This window comes from Diabrotica virgifera, chromosome 2 (assembly GCF_917563875.1).
Source record: "Diabrotica virgifera virgifera chromosome 2, PGI_DIABVI_V3a".
NCBI lineage: Eukaryota > Metazoa > Arthropoda > Insecta > Coleoptera > Chrysomelidae > Diabrotica > Diabrotica virgifera.
The window spans coordinates 903,211-920,517 of NC_065444.1; the positions used below are offsets into that span (position 1 = coordinate 903,211).

The 17,307-nt window shown below is 33.8% G+C and overlaps 2 protein-coding genes across 3 annotated transcripts in view; one reads left to right on the top strand and one right to left on the bottom strand.

Moving 5' to 3' along the window:
• Positions 1–17,307, top strand: part of LOC114337532 (facilitated trehalose transporter Tret1-2 homolog) — a 337,833-nt gene that overhangs the window by 94,509 nt on the left and 226,017 nt on the right. The window lies entirely within an intron of this gene.
• Positions 5,962–17,307, bottom strand: part of LOC114337536 (E3 ubiquitin-protein ligase CHIP) — a 43,677-nt gene continuing 32,331 nt past the window's right edge. For both annotated transcript variants that reach the window (XM_050643300.1, XM_028288005.2), the window contains exon 3: positions 5,962–9,663. In XM_050643300.1, coding sequence (XP_050499257.1) covers positions 9,198–9,663 — 466 coding nt within the window. In that variant the 3' untranslated portion in view covers positions 5,962–9,197. The remainder of the gene's footprint in view (positions 9,664–17,307) is intronic.

The window sequence follows — 17,307 nt, forward strand, 5'->3', positions numbered from 1 at the left end:
GCTTAATAGTAGTTGTTCGATACTATAGATTATACATCATCATAAGATGCTCCGAGCATTGGCTGACAGTCGCATTAACTACCGATATGGTGTCTTGATTAAGAGTATCTACGAAACTGGCACAGCTTGTGTCCCACTTCATGAAGATACCAAAAAGTTTTGAATAGAACGTGGAATTAGACAGTGTGATATTAATACAGTAGGAAAAATGAAAGAATACCCATGAACGAACATATAAAACACGCTGTATTTTCCTGTCACCGTGTCACACAAAAAATTGGCCAGCGCAAGTACATGTAATAATTATTGTTACATGTACTTGCACTGGATAATTTTCTTTGTGACAGGAAGATACAGCGTGTTTTATATGTTCTTTGATGGGTATTCTTTCATTTTTCCGACGTATATCTCCTCAAAATTGTTTACAGCTGTACACGAATATCACGCGAATGGAACGAAAGGACAATAGGGGGATTAATATAAATAATGGAGAGGATATGAACCACCTATACTAAATTTATAATCAAGATGCAGTAGAAATAAACAAACCAAGACAAGTTAAATGCTACTCCCGAATCATAATTAACAATGTATATACATTGTAATCCCAAACCATGAGTTTCAAAGTTTATACATTGTAAATTATGATTCGGGAGTGCTCCTAGTAGCATTTAACGTGTCTTGCTTTGTTTATTTATTTCTACTGCATCTTGATTATAAATTTAGTATAAGATTTGCTGATGACATCGTTTTAATATCTAATAGAGTTGATAAAGGAACAAAAATGCTGAAAACGCTTTATGAAGAGCCAAAAACAATAATTATTGGTCTTAAAATTAACACCTCAAAGACAAAATGTATGACGCAACTGTGTGGTCATTGATAAAATTCAGATTGAAAGTCAGATCATCAACTAAGTAATAGCTTACAAATATCTAGGGCATGAGATTCGCTTAGACCGAGATAATTAGACAACTGATATACAAAGGAACTCGTATGATCTGCCTTTTGTAGATTGAATAACATTTTCAAGTATAATATTCCAGTTTGTTTAAATAAAGGTATTTAACCAATGTGTTTTACTTCTTCTTAAAGTTCCCTCTTCTATCGGAGGTTGGATATCATAATGGCTATGGTCACTTTGTTGGCTGCTGCTCTGAACAATTGTAATGAACTATACAGTTAAACCATTCTCTAAGGTTCCTCAGCCAGGAGATGCGTTTTCTTCATATGCTTCTTCTTCGTTGGATCCTTCCTTGCATAATAATTCTCAGCAACTCATATTTTTCTCCTCTGGTAATGTGACCCAAATATTCCAGTTTTCTAGTTTTTATATTCTTCATAATTTCTAACTCCTTATTTAAACGTCGTAGTACTTCAACATTGGTAATCCTTTGAACCCACTGAATTTTCAAAGTTCTTCTGTAACACCACATTTCGAACGCTTCTATTCTTCTTATGTGTTGTCTCTTCAATGTCCAAGCTTCCATTCCGTATAGCAATATAGAAAATATGTAGCATCTTAGAGCCCTCAATCTGAGAGGTAACTGCAATTAACATGTATAAGGTTTTTGTTTGTAAGCAGTGTCTTCATTTTTATAAATGCTTGCCTTGCAGTTTCAATTCGGACTTTAATTTCTTGGCTTTGGTCATTTTTGTCATCAACCCAGGTTCCCGCAGATATTTGTATGTCTTCACTTTTTCTATTTGGGTTTGCTCTATTAACCTTTCATTTCCATGTTCTGTTTTTGAGACAATCATAAATTTAGTTTTTTTTTGTTTATTTTTAGTCCGTATCGAATGCAATAATCGTTAATTCTATTTAGCAATTCTTGTAGCGATTCCAGGGTGTCTGCCATTATAACGGTGTCATCAGCGAATCTTATGTTATTTACTATTCTTATTCTTCCGTTTATAGAAATTCCATCACTTAGCTCCGCTGTCGCTTCCTGAAATATGGCTTCACTGTAGAGGTTAAACAGTAGCGGCGACAGAACACAATCCTGTCTGACTCCTCTCTTTATATCAATATTCTCGGATTTTTGTTCTTCTATCTTTATATTGGCCTTTTGATTCCAATACAGATTGATGATAATTCGTAAATCTCATCTGTCTATATCTCTGTTTTTCAATAATTCTATTAGTTTTTCATGTCGGACCCTGTCAAACGCTTTGTAAGTCGATGAAACAGGAATAAATATCCAGGTTCATATCTAAGCATCTTTGAGAGAGGACTAGAGGACATTAAACGCAAACAATGCCTCTCTTGTTCTAAGTCCAAATGTTGTTTGCGGAACCCAAATTGGATATCATCCATATCATAATTCTAGCTTTCTGTATAATCTTCCATAAATCACCTTTAGAAATATTTTGAGGGTATGGCTTATATAGTGATATTGTCCTATAGTCCGAACAATCTTTGGCATATATTGTTTTTGGAATTGTTACAAAGGTGAATACCAACCATTCCTGAGGGATTTTTCCAGTTTTATATACTTCATTAAACAGATCCAGTAGTACAGGTAGAGTTTCATCGTCTAGACATTTCAGTAATTCCGCAGGTATTTCGTCTGGACCTACAGTTTTTTCGTTTTTTGCGTTTCGTATTGCTTGTTCGATTTCCTCCATAATGATCTCTGGTCCCGTTTCGCTGTCGATTTCTTCAGGTTCTTGTCTATTATCCTCAAAAAGATCTGTTATGTATGTCTTCCACTTTTTTAATTTCTCTTTGGCTTCTATAATAATTTTTCATTTATGTCTTTAAGAAGGCCATCTTTCTTTTTTCACTGTGTATTTGTGATTTCCTTTATTTTCTTGTGCATGTTAAAGCTATCATACTTTTTAGAATATTCTTCTATTTCACTACATTGATTTGCCAGCCAGGTGGATTTGGCCTCTTTTATTTTTTTTTTCTATTAATCTCTGTATTTCCTTGTATTTTGCCTTACTCCTGCCTTTATGTTTCCTTCTTTCCTATATTAGATCTAGGATTTCTGAAGTCATCCACCTCTGTTTTTTTATTATTTTTGTGGGTAATACCTTCTTTCCTGCCTCTACTAACGTTTCTTGTATCATGTTCCATTTGTCATTAACATCTGTTGTTTTTATCACGTCTTGTTTGATTTGCTTTAAGTTATCATTTATTTCTTGTGTTAACCTCTGACGTACAGGTTCTTCTTTTATATTTGAGACATCAAATCGTGGTATATTTCTTTGTTTTTGGATCTTTTTCAGTTTTATCTTCATTACGCCTACTAATGGATTATGATCTAAATTTACGTCAGCTCCGGGGTATGTTCTCACAGACTTTATAGTGTTTTTATATCTGGATTTGATTAAAATGTAATCTATCTGGTTACTTACAATGTGATCTTCCGAATCCGCCGGTGATATCCAGGTATAAAGTCTTCTTTTAGGTAATTTAAATAATGTATTAATTACTACCAGCTCCTCGCTTTGGCAGAATTCGACAAGTCTGTCCCCCCTTTCATTTCATTCTCCTAAGCCAAATTCTCCCACACATTCATCCACTTTTCCTTTTCCAATCTTGGCGTTGAAATCTCCCATCACCAACAATATGTCATCTTTTTTTGTAGAGCTTATGATTTCGTTCAATTGCATGTAGAACTTTTATCTGGTGCTTTTGGTTCTTACATATGGTGCTGAAACACTAACTCTGGCAAAAAGAACAAATAAAATAAGAGTAACACAACACGCTGTGCAAAGGTCTTCTTGTAGTGCCTATCCCTTTTCGAATGTTGGCGACCATCATAGCAATTTGTACTTTGCATACTGTTGTTCTGAAAGAAAAGATTTGTAGTTGTCATGTTGAACCATATACGTAGATTTTTCAGCCATGAAATCCTTTGCCTTCCTGGTCCCTGTTTTCTTTCTACTTTTCCTTGTATGGAAAAGTCAATGTTACAGGCCGTTCACACTTGTCGTGTGTCGGATCCGTATTTTAATCGGAGGTTCCAGTGGCAAATGCATTTTATATGGCGCTATTCACATTGATCCGACACCGATTTTTTGTTGGCGACGACAATAAATGTGGGCTGTTTTGCGAGCCCTCGTCGCGCGGAAAACAATTGTGTCGGATCTCGCTCGCCAATGAATAAGAATATCGCTGTTCACATTTGTCGGGGCTAGTGATGCCACATAAAGTCAACAGAGAATTCTTGAGATTGGGAAAAATAAATGATGATATTTCGCTAGAGTTAAATGATAAATAATTATACAATACATAATATAATTACAATATATAATTTTAAATGCGTTATATTGTCAGATATTATTGTCTTCTGATGTGGAAGTAACATTAATTTCATAGTCAACATTTTATTGTCAATGTATTTAAATTTAATTAGAACAAGTATTAAAAATCAGTGAAGAACTGCCTAGGTAAAAAGAGAAAATATGTTATTGAATTGAATCTTCGTAATTGTTTATTCACTTTGTTCCCATAAATCAGATTGTCGGATTTTTCTTAGAGAAGAGAATTATTTTAGTGTCAGCATAATATAATATACAATTTTAGGATATTACTTATTTACCTACACACTTTTATAAAATATGCATAGGTACCTGTAAAATCAAAGGCGGCCATCTCCACTTTTTCTTGTTTTGAGTTAGGGACGCCATCTGTTGCGTTTTTTTATTATCTTGTTAGATAAAACTATTTGTAAGAACCAAAAGCGGTCTTAACTGTATACAAATCACAGTGAAAAATTAATATTTGGGTCAAAAGCGGCAATCTCCATAGCCGAGTGCGTACCAAATACGGCAATCTCCGCTGCGGCCAATAAGAACCACTTAGCGCTCGCATGTGATCAACTGTGAATGTCGTGAACTCTGTCGAAACCTGTGAATATATACCCGAACTTCCGGATATTTTAGTTTAAGTGATAGGCATATAAATTGCTTTTACATATTATATTATTGTTCAGTATCAAAATATATTTTTCTTCACTAAGTAGCCGACACAATGACGTTTTATTAGTTTCAAAACTGGCAATATCCTTATAAATCATTTTCATATCCGTCAATCTCCAAGCATTGCAAACAAAAACGGCAATCTCCAAACTAAAATATTAAAAAAAGGAAAAGAAATAATTTCTTAAGCCCCTCTTTCTGGACATCCGATCACAAACCAAATTTTATATGGTTATTTATCAGTTTCATTATTTTAATTTAATTTTATTAGTTTCCAGTTTTCGCGGTTTCCTAAAATTATGGAAATGGGAGATTGCCGACTTTGATTTTACACCCCTTATATTTATTCTAGTTTTTAAATATCGTTTATAGTATAAATTTCAATAAATGCACCTAAAGTTATCAACATCCGTTCGGAGACATAAATATGATATGAAGTACCATATTCTCAGAACCATAAAAAATAATAGGTAAACACCGGCACTTTTAAAAATCCTGATTTTTTTTTATTTTCACAATTCCCTCGCGTAGAGTGCTGCATCAACTTTAACCTTGGCGACAACCGATTATTCGAAGTGTGAATAGAGGGTGGCCGACATCCGATTTAATATACGAATCCGACACAGGACAAGTGGGAACGGCCTGTTAGGTATTACCATCAGAAATAAAGTACCAAACTTAGAAACAAGAAAAAGACAGGAATCACGGATGCAGATGAAAGAATAGCCATAGGCTTGGGTAAGATTGAAGGATGATAGATGGATCAGAAAGATTATGGAATAGCGATGAAGGCAAAAGGCGTATGTGACATATGATATAAAATGTGACAAAAAATGAACAGGAGAGCTAATAGAGCAAGTAATAGAAAGCACTAGAGTTTAAAACGTCTACTGACAATTCTGGGTGTTAGTACAATGACACAATGCATCTGGCATTGTGGCTGCTTCATAACGGATATGTGAGTTTTCTGTGCTTTAAAATGCACATAACTTGTTTTGAAGTGCCACACATAATACTACACAACACAAATTTATTTTAAAAAATTTTATTCAATAAAACTATCCTAATTTTTATACAATAACTTTAACCATAACATTTGTTCCAGCCATACATATAAGTACAATCATTTTATTAACTAAAAAATTTACTGAGATAAAATATTACCATTTTTTATGAACCATTTATTATCAATGATATTTGGACACAAAGAACAACAATATGTAAAATAAAAGAAAGCAGTAGGTACATACTAACTAACATAATTAACTTTCAGATATTCGAACATTCTCAGAACGAAAATACATGGTACAAAATAAAACAGCCCTTAGGGGGTACTTAGTTTATGATAGGTACTCTAATATATGTCTGGCAATTAATTGGTCAAGTCCTTCATTTAATAATGGGCTCATAATGGTTTTACAGAGTAAAATAACTAAATAAACTTATGTTATATACACTCACCGGCACAAAATTCCGCCACTAAATTCCGCCACTAAAAATTTTTGATTAAGTTTGACAATTTATAACTTTATTATTTGTACTCCGATTTTCAAAATTCTTTCATCACTTTGTAGGTAAATACATGTATTGATATCGTTTGTTATTATTCCAGTAACAAAAAAATTGCTTACATGGCATTATACGGGGGTGAATGAAAGCTTTGCATTTTCTCCTAACTAAAATTCTGTGGAAAAATTGAAGAGCTGATTAATTTTGTTTCATAGTCCTGTCATATTATCCCGGAGGTATCACTAAAATTTTTGTTTTTTGAATTATCCAAATATCTCTTTTCTTGTAAGAGCTGTACAGTTTTTTGTAAATAAAAACACTGATTGACACATAAATATAAATAGAGGTTGGATTGATAAGATTAGAATGGCCCGCATGAGCCCAGATCTCAATTCTATTGAGAATTTATGGAATGAATTAAAAATAGTTAATTGCCGTCATCCTAGACCTCCAGAAAATTTGGTACAGTTATGACTTTGGTAGAGGAATATCAGGCTATTCCCCAGGCAAGCATGACACATATTTTTCGATGCCAAACAGATTGCGAGCAGTTGCTGCTGCGAGAGGTACCCGCTATTGAATTGTTTTATTGTTAATTTTGTTTTGTGTTTTTAATTTTAGGGCGTTTGATATTTTTAATTAAATGGGAGAGACAGGAACAAGGTGGCTAGCAGGTCTATTTAATAGAATTATGGAAGTTGGACAAATGCCAGACGAATGGAGAAGCAGTATACTGGTACCTGTTTACAAAAACAAGAGAGATATACAACAATGTACAAACTACAGGGCTATAAAACTGCTTAGCCACACCATGAAAATATGGGAAAGAGTAATTGATAGACGGATACGTGAAGAGACCGAAATATCCGAGAATCAATTTGGCTTTATGCAGGGTAGATCAACAACAGATGCAATTTTCATTATAAGGCAGTTGATGGAAAAATACAGGAGTAAAGAAACAAACGCTCATATGGTATTCATTGATCTTGAGAAAGCATATGATAGAGTTCCTCGAGAGATTCTGTGGTGGACACTCAATAAGAAAGGAATCCCTGGTGAATATGTAAAGATTGTGAGGGATATGTATGAGGGAGTAACGACTAGTGTTAGGACAGGTGTGGGAGAGACTGATAAATTTCATGTGAAAGTAGGATTGCACCAAGGCTCTGTGCTTAGTTCGTATTTATTCTCATTAGTTTTGGACCAGATAACAACGAAACTACAGGGTAACATTCCATGGTGCTTAATGTATGCTGATGATGTCGTGTTAGTAGGAAATAGTGAACGAGACTTGGAACAAAAACTGGAACAGTGGAGACAAGCTCTGGAGGAAAAAGGTTTAAAACTTAGTAGGACAAAAACAGATTATTTGGAATGTTCATTTAAAGATGGAGCTACTACAAATAAAATGGTATCTTTGGAAGGTGAAATGATTGTGAAAAGCAATAGTTTTAAGTACCTAGGATCGGTATTACAGAGTAATGGAGAAATAGATGGAGATGCATGCAGTTGAATTAGGGCTGGATGGATGAAGTGGAAAGAAGCGAGTGGTGTGTTGTGTGACAGAAAAATTCCAATGAAGCTCAAGGGAAAATTCTATAAAACAGCCATAAGACCGGCTATGATGTACGGAACTGAATATTGGGCAGTGAAAAAGAAAGAGGAACAACGAATGCATGTGGCGGAAATGAGAATGCTTAGATGGATGAGTGGAGTGACAAAGAAAGATAAAATTAGAAATGAGTATATTAGGGGAAGTCTAGGTGTGGCACCAATTCGCGGTGTGCAAGTACTTGGAAAGGGAAACGAGAAACGACCGTGCGCGAGTCGCGGAGAAATATTGCAACTATCTTAAATAATTCATATTGTCAATTGAAATTGTCAAATTGACGTATATTTCATACCTTCTGTCATTGACTTAGAAAAATTATATATTGCTCCACAATATTGATATGATATGCAATTATTATATAAAGGTAAATTTAATTAATTGTATTTTGCTTGCAATACTGCATTTTAATAACGGATTTTATTTACTACATACAATTGTTTACGTTTGCTAAACATAACCTGCATCTTATTTTTTTCTTCTTATTATTTTTTTGGACTATGGTCTTGACAATTATCCAGCAACCAGGACTAATATAATTGGCCAATATAATTAAAAGTGCGAATAAAAGTACAGAGCGTAGAAATAGAGGTCGCTTTGCCGAACTTGCACGGTCCCAATTGATGCCAAAATGAGAGAGCATAGGTTAAGATGGGTTGGTCATGTTCAACGTCGAGACGTTAATCACCCAATACGAAGAATAGCTGAAGTGCAGATTCCTGGAAGGAGTAGGAGAGGAAGACCAAAGAAGAGCTGGGGGGAGACGATAAGGCAGGACATGTTGGTAAAGGGGATTAACATTGATATGACCCAAGATAGAATTGTGTGGAGAAATGCAATTAGGGAAGCCGACCCCGCATAGGGATAAGGCAAAGAGAATGAATGAAAATACAACGGTTACATTCACCCACGTATAATGCCATCTTAGTAAGAAATTTTTGTCACCAGAATAATAATGAACGACATCAATACATGTGCCTACGAACTGATGCAAGAATCTTGAAAATCGGGGTACAAATAATAAAGTTATAAATTGTCAAACTTAATCAAAAATTTTGAGTGGCAAAATTTTTTTGCCGGTGAGTGTATTTTATCAATAATATTTCTGAACTACTATGAGCCTAAACCCTTACATACAAAAAAACTGTTAATAGTCCAGTGCCCATTCGTTATCAGTTAAAAAAGCATCCACAACTTCTTTCATAGCAAAATTGGGTATTAATTGATCTTGAGTCAATTTAACTCTAGTGACAGGGTCAAAGTGACCCACCCTTTGTAGGTGTTCCTCTAAATCTTTCTTATCATAAGTAATACCGCTTGGGGTTATAACAGGTTCTTGAAGTATTTCAAAACTTATTTTACCACAGAGATAATCCGGAACTTCTCTTTTCCTCCTTCTATCGTCAACTTTAATAAATAAATGGTTAAGATCATTTATATAATTATCACATGATATTTGAATATGTTCAATCTTTTCTCTGGCACTTTCATTGTCTCCCTCTTCTGCTTTTATTTCTTGAATCCTTGATTCTCTATCTTTTTCTATTAATTTATTTAAATATGACTGTAGTTCTATTTCTTGTGCTATGCGCTTTTCCTCTTGTAACGAAAATCTACAAATGAAAAACAAAAAATATTAATACTTTATAAATATTAATTATTTATTTGATTTATTAATGGAATCCATTTACAAAAGTTTTAACAAAGCTATACCTTAACAACAATAAATTTTTAAAACATCAAACATCTCAGAATAACAAACTATAACAACTTTAATACAGCCACCAAGGATAGACTAGGATTGAGATGTAAAATAGTTCACTTATTTTGAGATACCTTGTTACCGTAAAATGGGGTTACTTCGACCGCTGGGGTGAATTTGACCAAAAACATAGAAAAAGATCTATTGTGATATACTTCGGCCACCCTGTATAACTTTTAAAATCATTTTTAACGATTCAAATTTATAAATATCTAAGAATGCATTTTTAAATAAAAAAAAAAGAATCAATATTCCAAGGGTTGTTAAATCCACCGATATAACCAATTAAGAAAAAATGGTTTAAAAAACGGTCAAATTAACCTATCCTAAAAGAAAAATAAGTTTAACAGCAAAAAAGAATATACAGTCAACTTCCCCCCAAATGGGGTGAACTTGACCAAAGGCATTTTATATTTTTTTTTCTAAGTAATGATTATTTTCTTGTAATTATAATCTAAGCTACTGAAAGTAGATGCCTAAACCCATAACATATTTGCATATACAAAAATGTAGCACAATTTAAAATATGATTTTTATAGGATTAAAGTACAAAATCGGTCAGTCACCCCAAATTACGGTATTTGTTTTTTAAATAAACTAATTTTGGAGTACACCAATCCAATATAATAAACGTCCGCACCAGAAGAGGGGCAAATGCGGATTCTGATCACTACCTGGTCGAAAGTAGAGTAAGGGTTAGAATTTCAAACATCAAAAAAGAAAGAGGCTCTAAACATGAACGATACAAGGTAGAAGGACTCAAAGAAACAGACAAAAATAAAGAGTATAAAGAAAAGATAAGCATCAAACTAGAAAACAGGCTAAAACATGAAAACCCAAATAAGGAGTGGGAAGAGTGCAGAGAAATCATAAAAGAGACAACTAAAGAAGTATTAGGCATAGAAGGTAAAGAAAGAAGAACAAGAGCGAATGACTGGTTTGACGAAGAATGTCAGATTATAACAGACAGAACAAACAGAGCATATTTACTGATGCAACAGGGGCACAGAACCCGACAAGCAGAGGAAGAATATAAACAACTACGCAAAGAAGAAAAGAAAACTCACCGAAGAAAAAAGAGAGAATATATGAACAAAGAACTTCAAGAACTGCAAGAACTAAGTAGATCAACAGAGACAAGAAAATTTTATCAGAAACCGAACAAAAGCAGAAAAGACTTCAAACCGAGAACAACGATGTGTAGAGATAAGGAAGGTAACATATTGACAGAACAGCAAGAGATACTAAGAAGATGGACAGAACATTTTACGGAAAAGCTTGAAGGAGATGGGAGTGAGACGAACCCTGATATACCATTAGACCAAGCAGACAACAGAGAAAAGAGTCCACCAACAATAGCCGAGATTAGAACAGCAGTAGACAAATTAAAGAACAATAAATCACCGGGATCGGATCAAGTAGCATCGGAATTACTGAAGGAAGGAGGAGACGCACTGCAGAAAACAATACATGAATTGATAACAAACATAGGGTCAAATAAACAGCTACCAGCGGAGTGGAATAGTGGTATTATTGTACCATTACATAAAAAAGGAAATCAGTTAGAATGTGGAAACTACCGTGGAATCACGCTGCTGAATGCAGCATACAAAATAATGTCCAAAGTCATTTATGAAAGACTTAGACCACACGATGAAAAAATAGTTGGCAAATACCAAAGTGGCTTCTGTAGACAGAAGTCAACAATAGACCAGATATTTGTTCTGCGACAGATCCTCGAAAAAACAAGTGAATATAATATCGACACACATCATCCCTTCATAGTCTGCGAAAGCGCATATGACAATATAAACCGAGCATTCTTAATAAAAGCAATGAAAGAATTTAATATACCAACATAACTAATATAACTGATAAAAGAATCTCTAAAAGTAGAAAGTAAAATCCGGATACAAAACGAACTAACGGAAACAATAGATGTGAAAAAGGGACTACGCCAGGGAGACGCTCTATCATGCATTTGTTCAACATCGTACTCGAGAAAATAATGAGGCAAGGGCGGATCCAGGACCGATTTTCGGGAGGGGCCATGAACTTTTTTTGGGGAGGGGTACCAGAGGTATGGGGTAATTTCTAAAAATTAGGGTTACAATGGTGAGTTTTAAGGCACTTTTCACACACTTTACCATGCGTGAGAAGTGCCTTAAAACTCACCATTCCTGCCGTAGTACCGATTCCTACACATTTCTTCGGATCCAAGTGCAGTTCTTTCAACAAGTTTAATACTATTTTTCCCAATGCTTCTCCTGCCAGGCCTTGTTGTTTCCCTCTTTCTTGATTTTCACTAATTATGTCTAGGTTTCCATAAGCGTCAATGAACTTGACAAAGCCTTCGCGAATGTTGTTATTGTGTATGTATCTCAAATTTAGAGAAAGCTGTTCCACGTAAGATATGTCTGTCGTTTCGTCAAATATGACAGAGTAATAATTTGCACTTTGAACCTGATTCATTATTTGTTCAATTATTTCTTCATCACAACATGTCATTAATTGATTTTGACTAGCGCTCCTAAAGTATGTTGCTCAGGAAGATGCTGTGGATAGGTGTTATTTAAGAGTCTTATCTCCTGATGAGATTTTAAACCTTAACACGATGACGGACAGAACGTCTAATTTCTATTGATGTAATGTGACACAACGTCTATAGACGTTGCATTTTCCCTATTCTACTTTGCAAAATACCTACATATAGTGTCACAACACTTGCTTATACATTTGACGCACTGTCCGTCAACGTGTTAACAATTCCCCCTCATTGCTAGGTCCAGCATCGTCGTCCAGAAGCAAAGCCATCATCACGATGGTCTTTTAGAGGAATATTTTGTGGACCTAATAACACTATAGACCCTACTATCGGTCGTAGTCTTTCTTTATTTTTTGTATCTGTTTAGACCTCTGAGTGTCTATCTGGTTAATGACTGACTTTTGATAACTTTGTAGAAAATTCAGCTCAACCTGAACGCACTCCTTGTGGTATGATGTTTTTTCATGGGTTTGTATGGCTCCGTATTTGCTCATGAGTTTGGCGAAAGATGTTAAAGGATTTGTGACAAGGCTTTGGGCTGTCATCCCTTTATTGTGACCATATTTTTCATTAGAAAAATAAAACGCAATACTTGTAAAACAATTCCTTTTTACTGTGCGAAAATACAAACCAACTCCTTTGTTCTAAGTGCTAGTGGCCCAAGTAACGTTTCATTTCTTTTTTTATTCTTTGTGTGTATAGAATATGGAAATTGATACGATTTTGATGGCTGTAAAGGTCGTTCTAATAATTGGCACTTTGTAATATTATCAACATTTTGATTTATATAACATCCTAGTCCAATTCTAGTCCAGAAAACATATTTACCCCTGTTTTGTAAATATATATGTGCTTGAAATTAAAAACATTTGAACTGCAAATATTTAAATTTATATTTTTTTTTAATTCTCGGAGGGGGCCATGGCCCCCTTCCTGGATCCGCCCTTGTAATGAGGGACACAACAGTCAATACTCAATGAACAATCATTAATAAAAGCGTGCAAATACTAGCATTTGCAGATGATGTTGACATAATCGCAAGATCAAGAAGAGAAATGATAGAGGCATTCAATCAAATAGAACGAGCTGCACAAAATAGTGGCCTTAAAATCAACAAAACAAAATGTATGCAGGTAAGTAAAAACGCAGAAATAAGGCAGCCACAAAATATAACAATAGGAGAATACAACATTGAGGGGGTAAAAAACTTTACATACTTGGGATGCCTAGTCACGTCTGATAATAACGTAGCGGAGGAAGTGAAGAGGCGAATATTTATTGCCAATAAAAGTTACCATGGCTTAATTCGGCAACTAAGATCAGATAACGTCGCAAGGAAAACAAAATGCCAAATATACAAAACCTTAATAAGACCGGTACTCACATACGGCTCAGAAACCTGGACACTCACTGAAAGAGAGGAAACATTGCTAGCCACCTTTGAAAGAAAAATCTTGTGACACATATATAAAGGCACAAAAGAAAACGGAATTTGGCGAAGAAGGTACAACTTTAAACTATACGAAATATACCATATATACGTTTAAAATTAGAAATCAACCTCGATGGATGTAATTAGTAATTGCTCCTAAAAAACTGTTGTTTTACAAGTAAATATTAACAATTAATTTTTAAAGTTATATCAAAATAAGCTGAATTAGTACAAGGAATTTGAAGATCATCTTTCTTTTTTGAAAAAACAATTTGTTTGTTTGTAAATTGCAATAACTGCAATGCAAAGTTTGTACCTTTAGTTTTTCTTTTTTAAACAAAAACTTGAAGCAATTAGGACAAATTGATAGTGATGGATAAGTAATTACCATATACCAGTGAAGTGACTTACTATCTTTATTAAAGGGTTTATGGTTGACATTCTGTTGAATATTCAAATATGGGCAAATGCTTGTTATGCAAGAAAGATGCTGCAGAGGATAAGACTTCTTTCAAGTGTGATGGATGTAAGAGAGCTCTACATATTAATTGTGCCAGTATAACAGCTACAGAAGTAAAATGTCTTCAATTGGCAGCAGATACTAGGAAATGAAAATATTTCTGTGAGGATTGTGAGCAAGGTTTACTTTTAGTACCAATTTTGAAGTCTATGGTTGAAGATCTAAAGATTGAGGTAGAGAAACTTAAGTTTGCCAATGAAAAATCCTTACACGAAAAGGATAATCAGATTTGTGATCTAAGGAAGACTACTGATGAACTGAAATGCAACTCCAATGCGCCAGGTTTGCCATTTGAGGAAATGTTCATAGAAATAAATGATAGAATATTAAAATCTAACAATATTATGTTATTCAATGTTCCCGAATTGAATTCTGAGAATATTGAAGATAGGATAAAACAATGCAGAGCCAAAGTCGAGGAAATTATGAAACAAATGGGAAAAGATGAAGCGTTGGAGGATTTATTGAAAGTTGTTCGAGTAGGAAAGAACACGGGTAGTAAGTCTCGTCCACTTACAGCTATTTTTTCCAATAATGGTGTTGTTAAGGACATTTTAAGGAATAAGAAAAGACTACAGAACTCAACAATCAAAATAAATAGTGATCAAACAAATATGCAAAGGGATATGTTCAGTAAAGCTTGGAAAGAACTAAAAGACAGACAAAATAAAGGCGAAAAAGACATTGCCATAAAATACAGAAATGGTGTACCAAAAATTGAATCATTCAGGAAAGAAGGAAAAAACTAATTTCATCCCCATTATAAGTTTATTGTCAGAACGTCGGACGACTTCGTACAAAAATTCAAGATCTGATTAGTTCTATTTTATGTTCTGATTATGACATTTTTATATTTGTTGAAAGTTGCTTACACGAGGATATTTTAGATAGTGAAATTAAAATACCTTCATATAGAACTTTTAGATGTGATCGTGATAATAGTTATAAGTCAAGAGGAGGAGGTATTTTGATTGTTGTTAAACACTACATTACGGTAATTGTGCTGAAACCCTTGTACAAATCTATTGAACAACTTTTTCTTTTATGCTCATTTGTTAAAGAAAATTTTATAATTGGAGGGGTATATATTCCACCAAAATCCGTAGAACAAATATATGAAAAACATTGTTTATCAGTCGAAGATATATCCCAAAGGTATAATCATCATAAGACATATATATTCGGAGACTTCAACCTTCCGGAAGCTTCATGGGATAACAATGAATCAGGTGTCTTGGTGAATTGTCCTCAAAGTTCACAAGCATTGTACTTAGCTGAGTTTTATGGGTTCTTGAATTTTTTCCAGATGATTAATATTCCAAATGAAAGAAATGTGTTTTTAGACTTAATATTTACAAATGTTTGTGATTTACAAGTAGCAAAAGCTTCAGATCCGATTTTTAAAAATAGTTATCATCACGTAAGTTACACTTACAATATTAGTTTGTGTGAACGTCAAGGTAAGTCATTAGAATATACTGAATTTTATCATGATTTTGTAAACGCAAACTATGAAGGTCTCAATAACTATCTTTCAATGATACCTTGGGAAGACCATTTGAATTTGTCAAATGTTGATGATACTTAATATTTCACAACATACTTAATATGTCACTATCATTGTTTGTACCGGTGAAAAGATTAAGAACTTCTAGTTATCCAAAATGGTTTGATGCCAACTTGCGTTATTTAGTCGTACAGAAAAAAATTGCCCATAAAAATTATTTAGCTTCCTGTAATCAAGAGGATTATGTGATTTTCTCAGAATCAAGTAAATCATAATTTATGCAGTAATCCCAAGTACTTTTGGCAGTTTGTAAACAGTAAGAGAGCATCAAATGATTTACCAAACAGTATGTACTATGGTAATGCTATAGCAACAAACGGACAACAGATTGCAAACTATTTCCGTCAATTTTTTTTTCAACAGTTTATTCGCCACAATCAAATATTAATAACTTGGAAGTAAAGGGAAACAACAATCTTTTTATACCTAATTTTTCGATATCAGTGAGACATATTTTCAACAACATTTTATGCCTACCCAATAAGTTAAGCAGTGGTCCAGATGGTATTCCCGATTACTTTCTAAAGAACTGTACATATTCACTAACTAATCCTTTATATCTTCTTTTTGAGTCATCATTAAAGACATCAGTTTTCCCAACTTTATGGAAGCACTCTTATATCTGCCCAATTTTTAAATCAGGTAATAAACAAGACATAACAAATTATCGAAGCGTTTGTAAACAATCCTCTATACCAATACTTTTTGATAGACTAATGCACGATCAATTAAAATTTTATTGTAAAGAGCGTCTAATACACAATCAACATGGATAAGAACAAATCAACGGTAACAAATTTAGTACTCTTTGAACAAAAAATATTAAACGCGTTGGAGAATAAAAGTCAGATGGATACTATTTATACTGACTTCTCCAAGGCATTTGACAGAGTAGATCATAACATCTTATTAGAAAAATTAAATGCTTTTGGCTTCAGTCATCAATCCTTACAATGGTTCAATAGCTTTTTAAGAGACCGCACACAGCAGGTGTGAATAGGTCGTTTTAATTCAAATATAATTCATGTGACATCAGGAGTACCCCAAGGAGCTCACTGTTCACCTTTGTTATTTAATATATTTGTGAACGATATATCAGAGTGTTTTATAAATTGCGATTTCCTGATGTTTGCAGATGATTTGAAATTATTTAAATCCGTAGATTCAAATGTTGATGTAATATTAATTCAAGAAGATTTAGACCGGTTGAGTATTTGGTGTGAGAATAATATTTTGCATTTAAATGTTGCTAAATGCTGTTATATAAGCTTTTTTAGAGGTAATAAAAGATATGATACTTCTTACACAATAATTAATGAAAATGAATTGTCTTATGTTAAAACAATAAAAGACTTAGGAGTAACATTTGATGAGCAGTTGCATTTTGTGCAACATATAAATAATGTAACCGTGAATGCATTAAAATCTTTG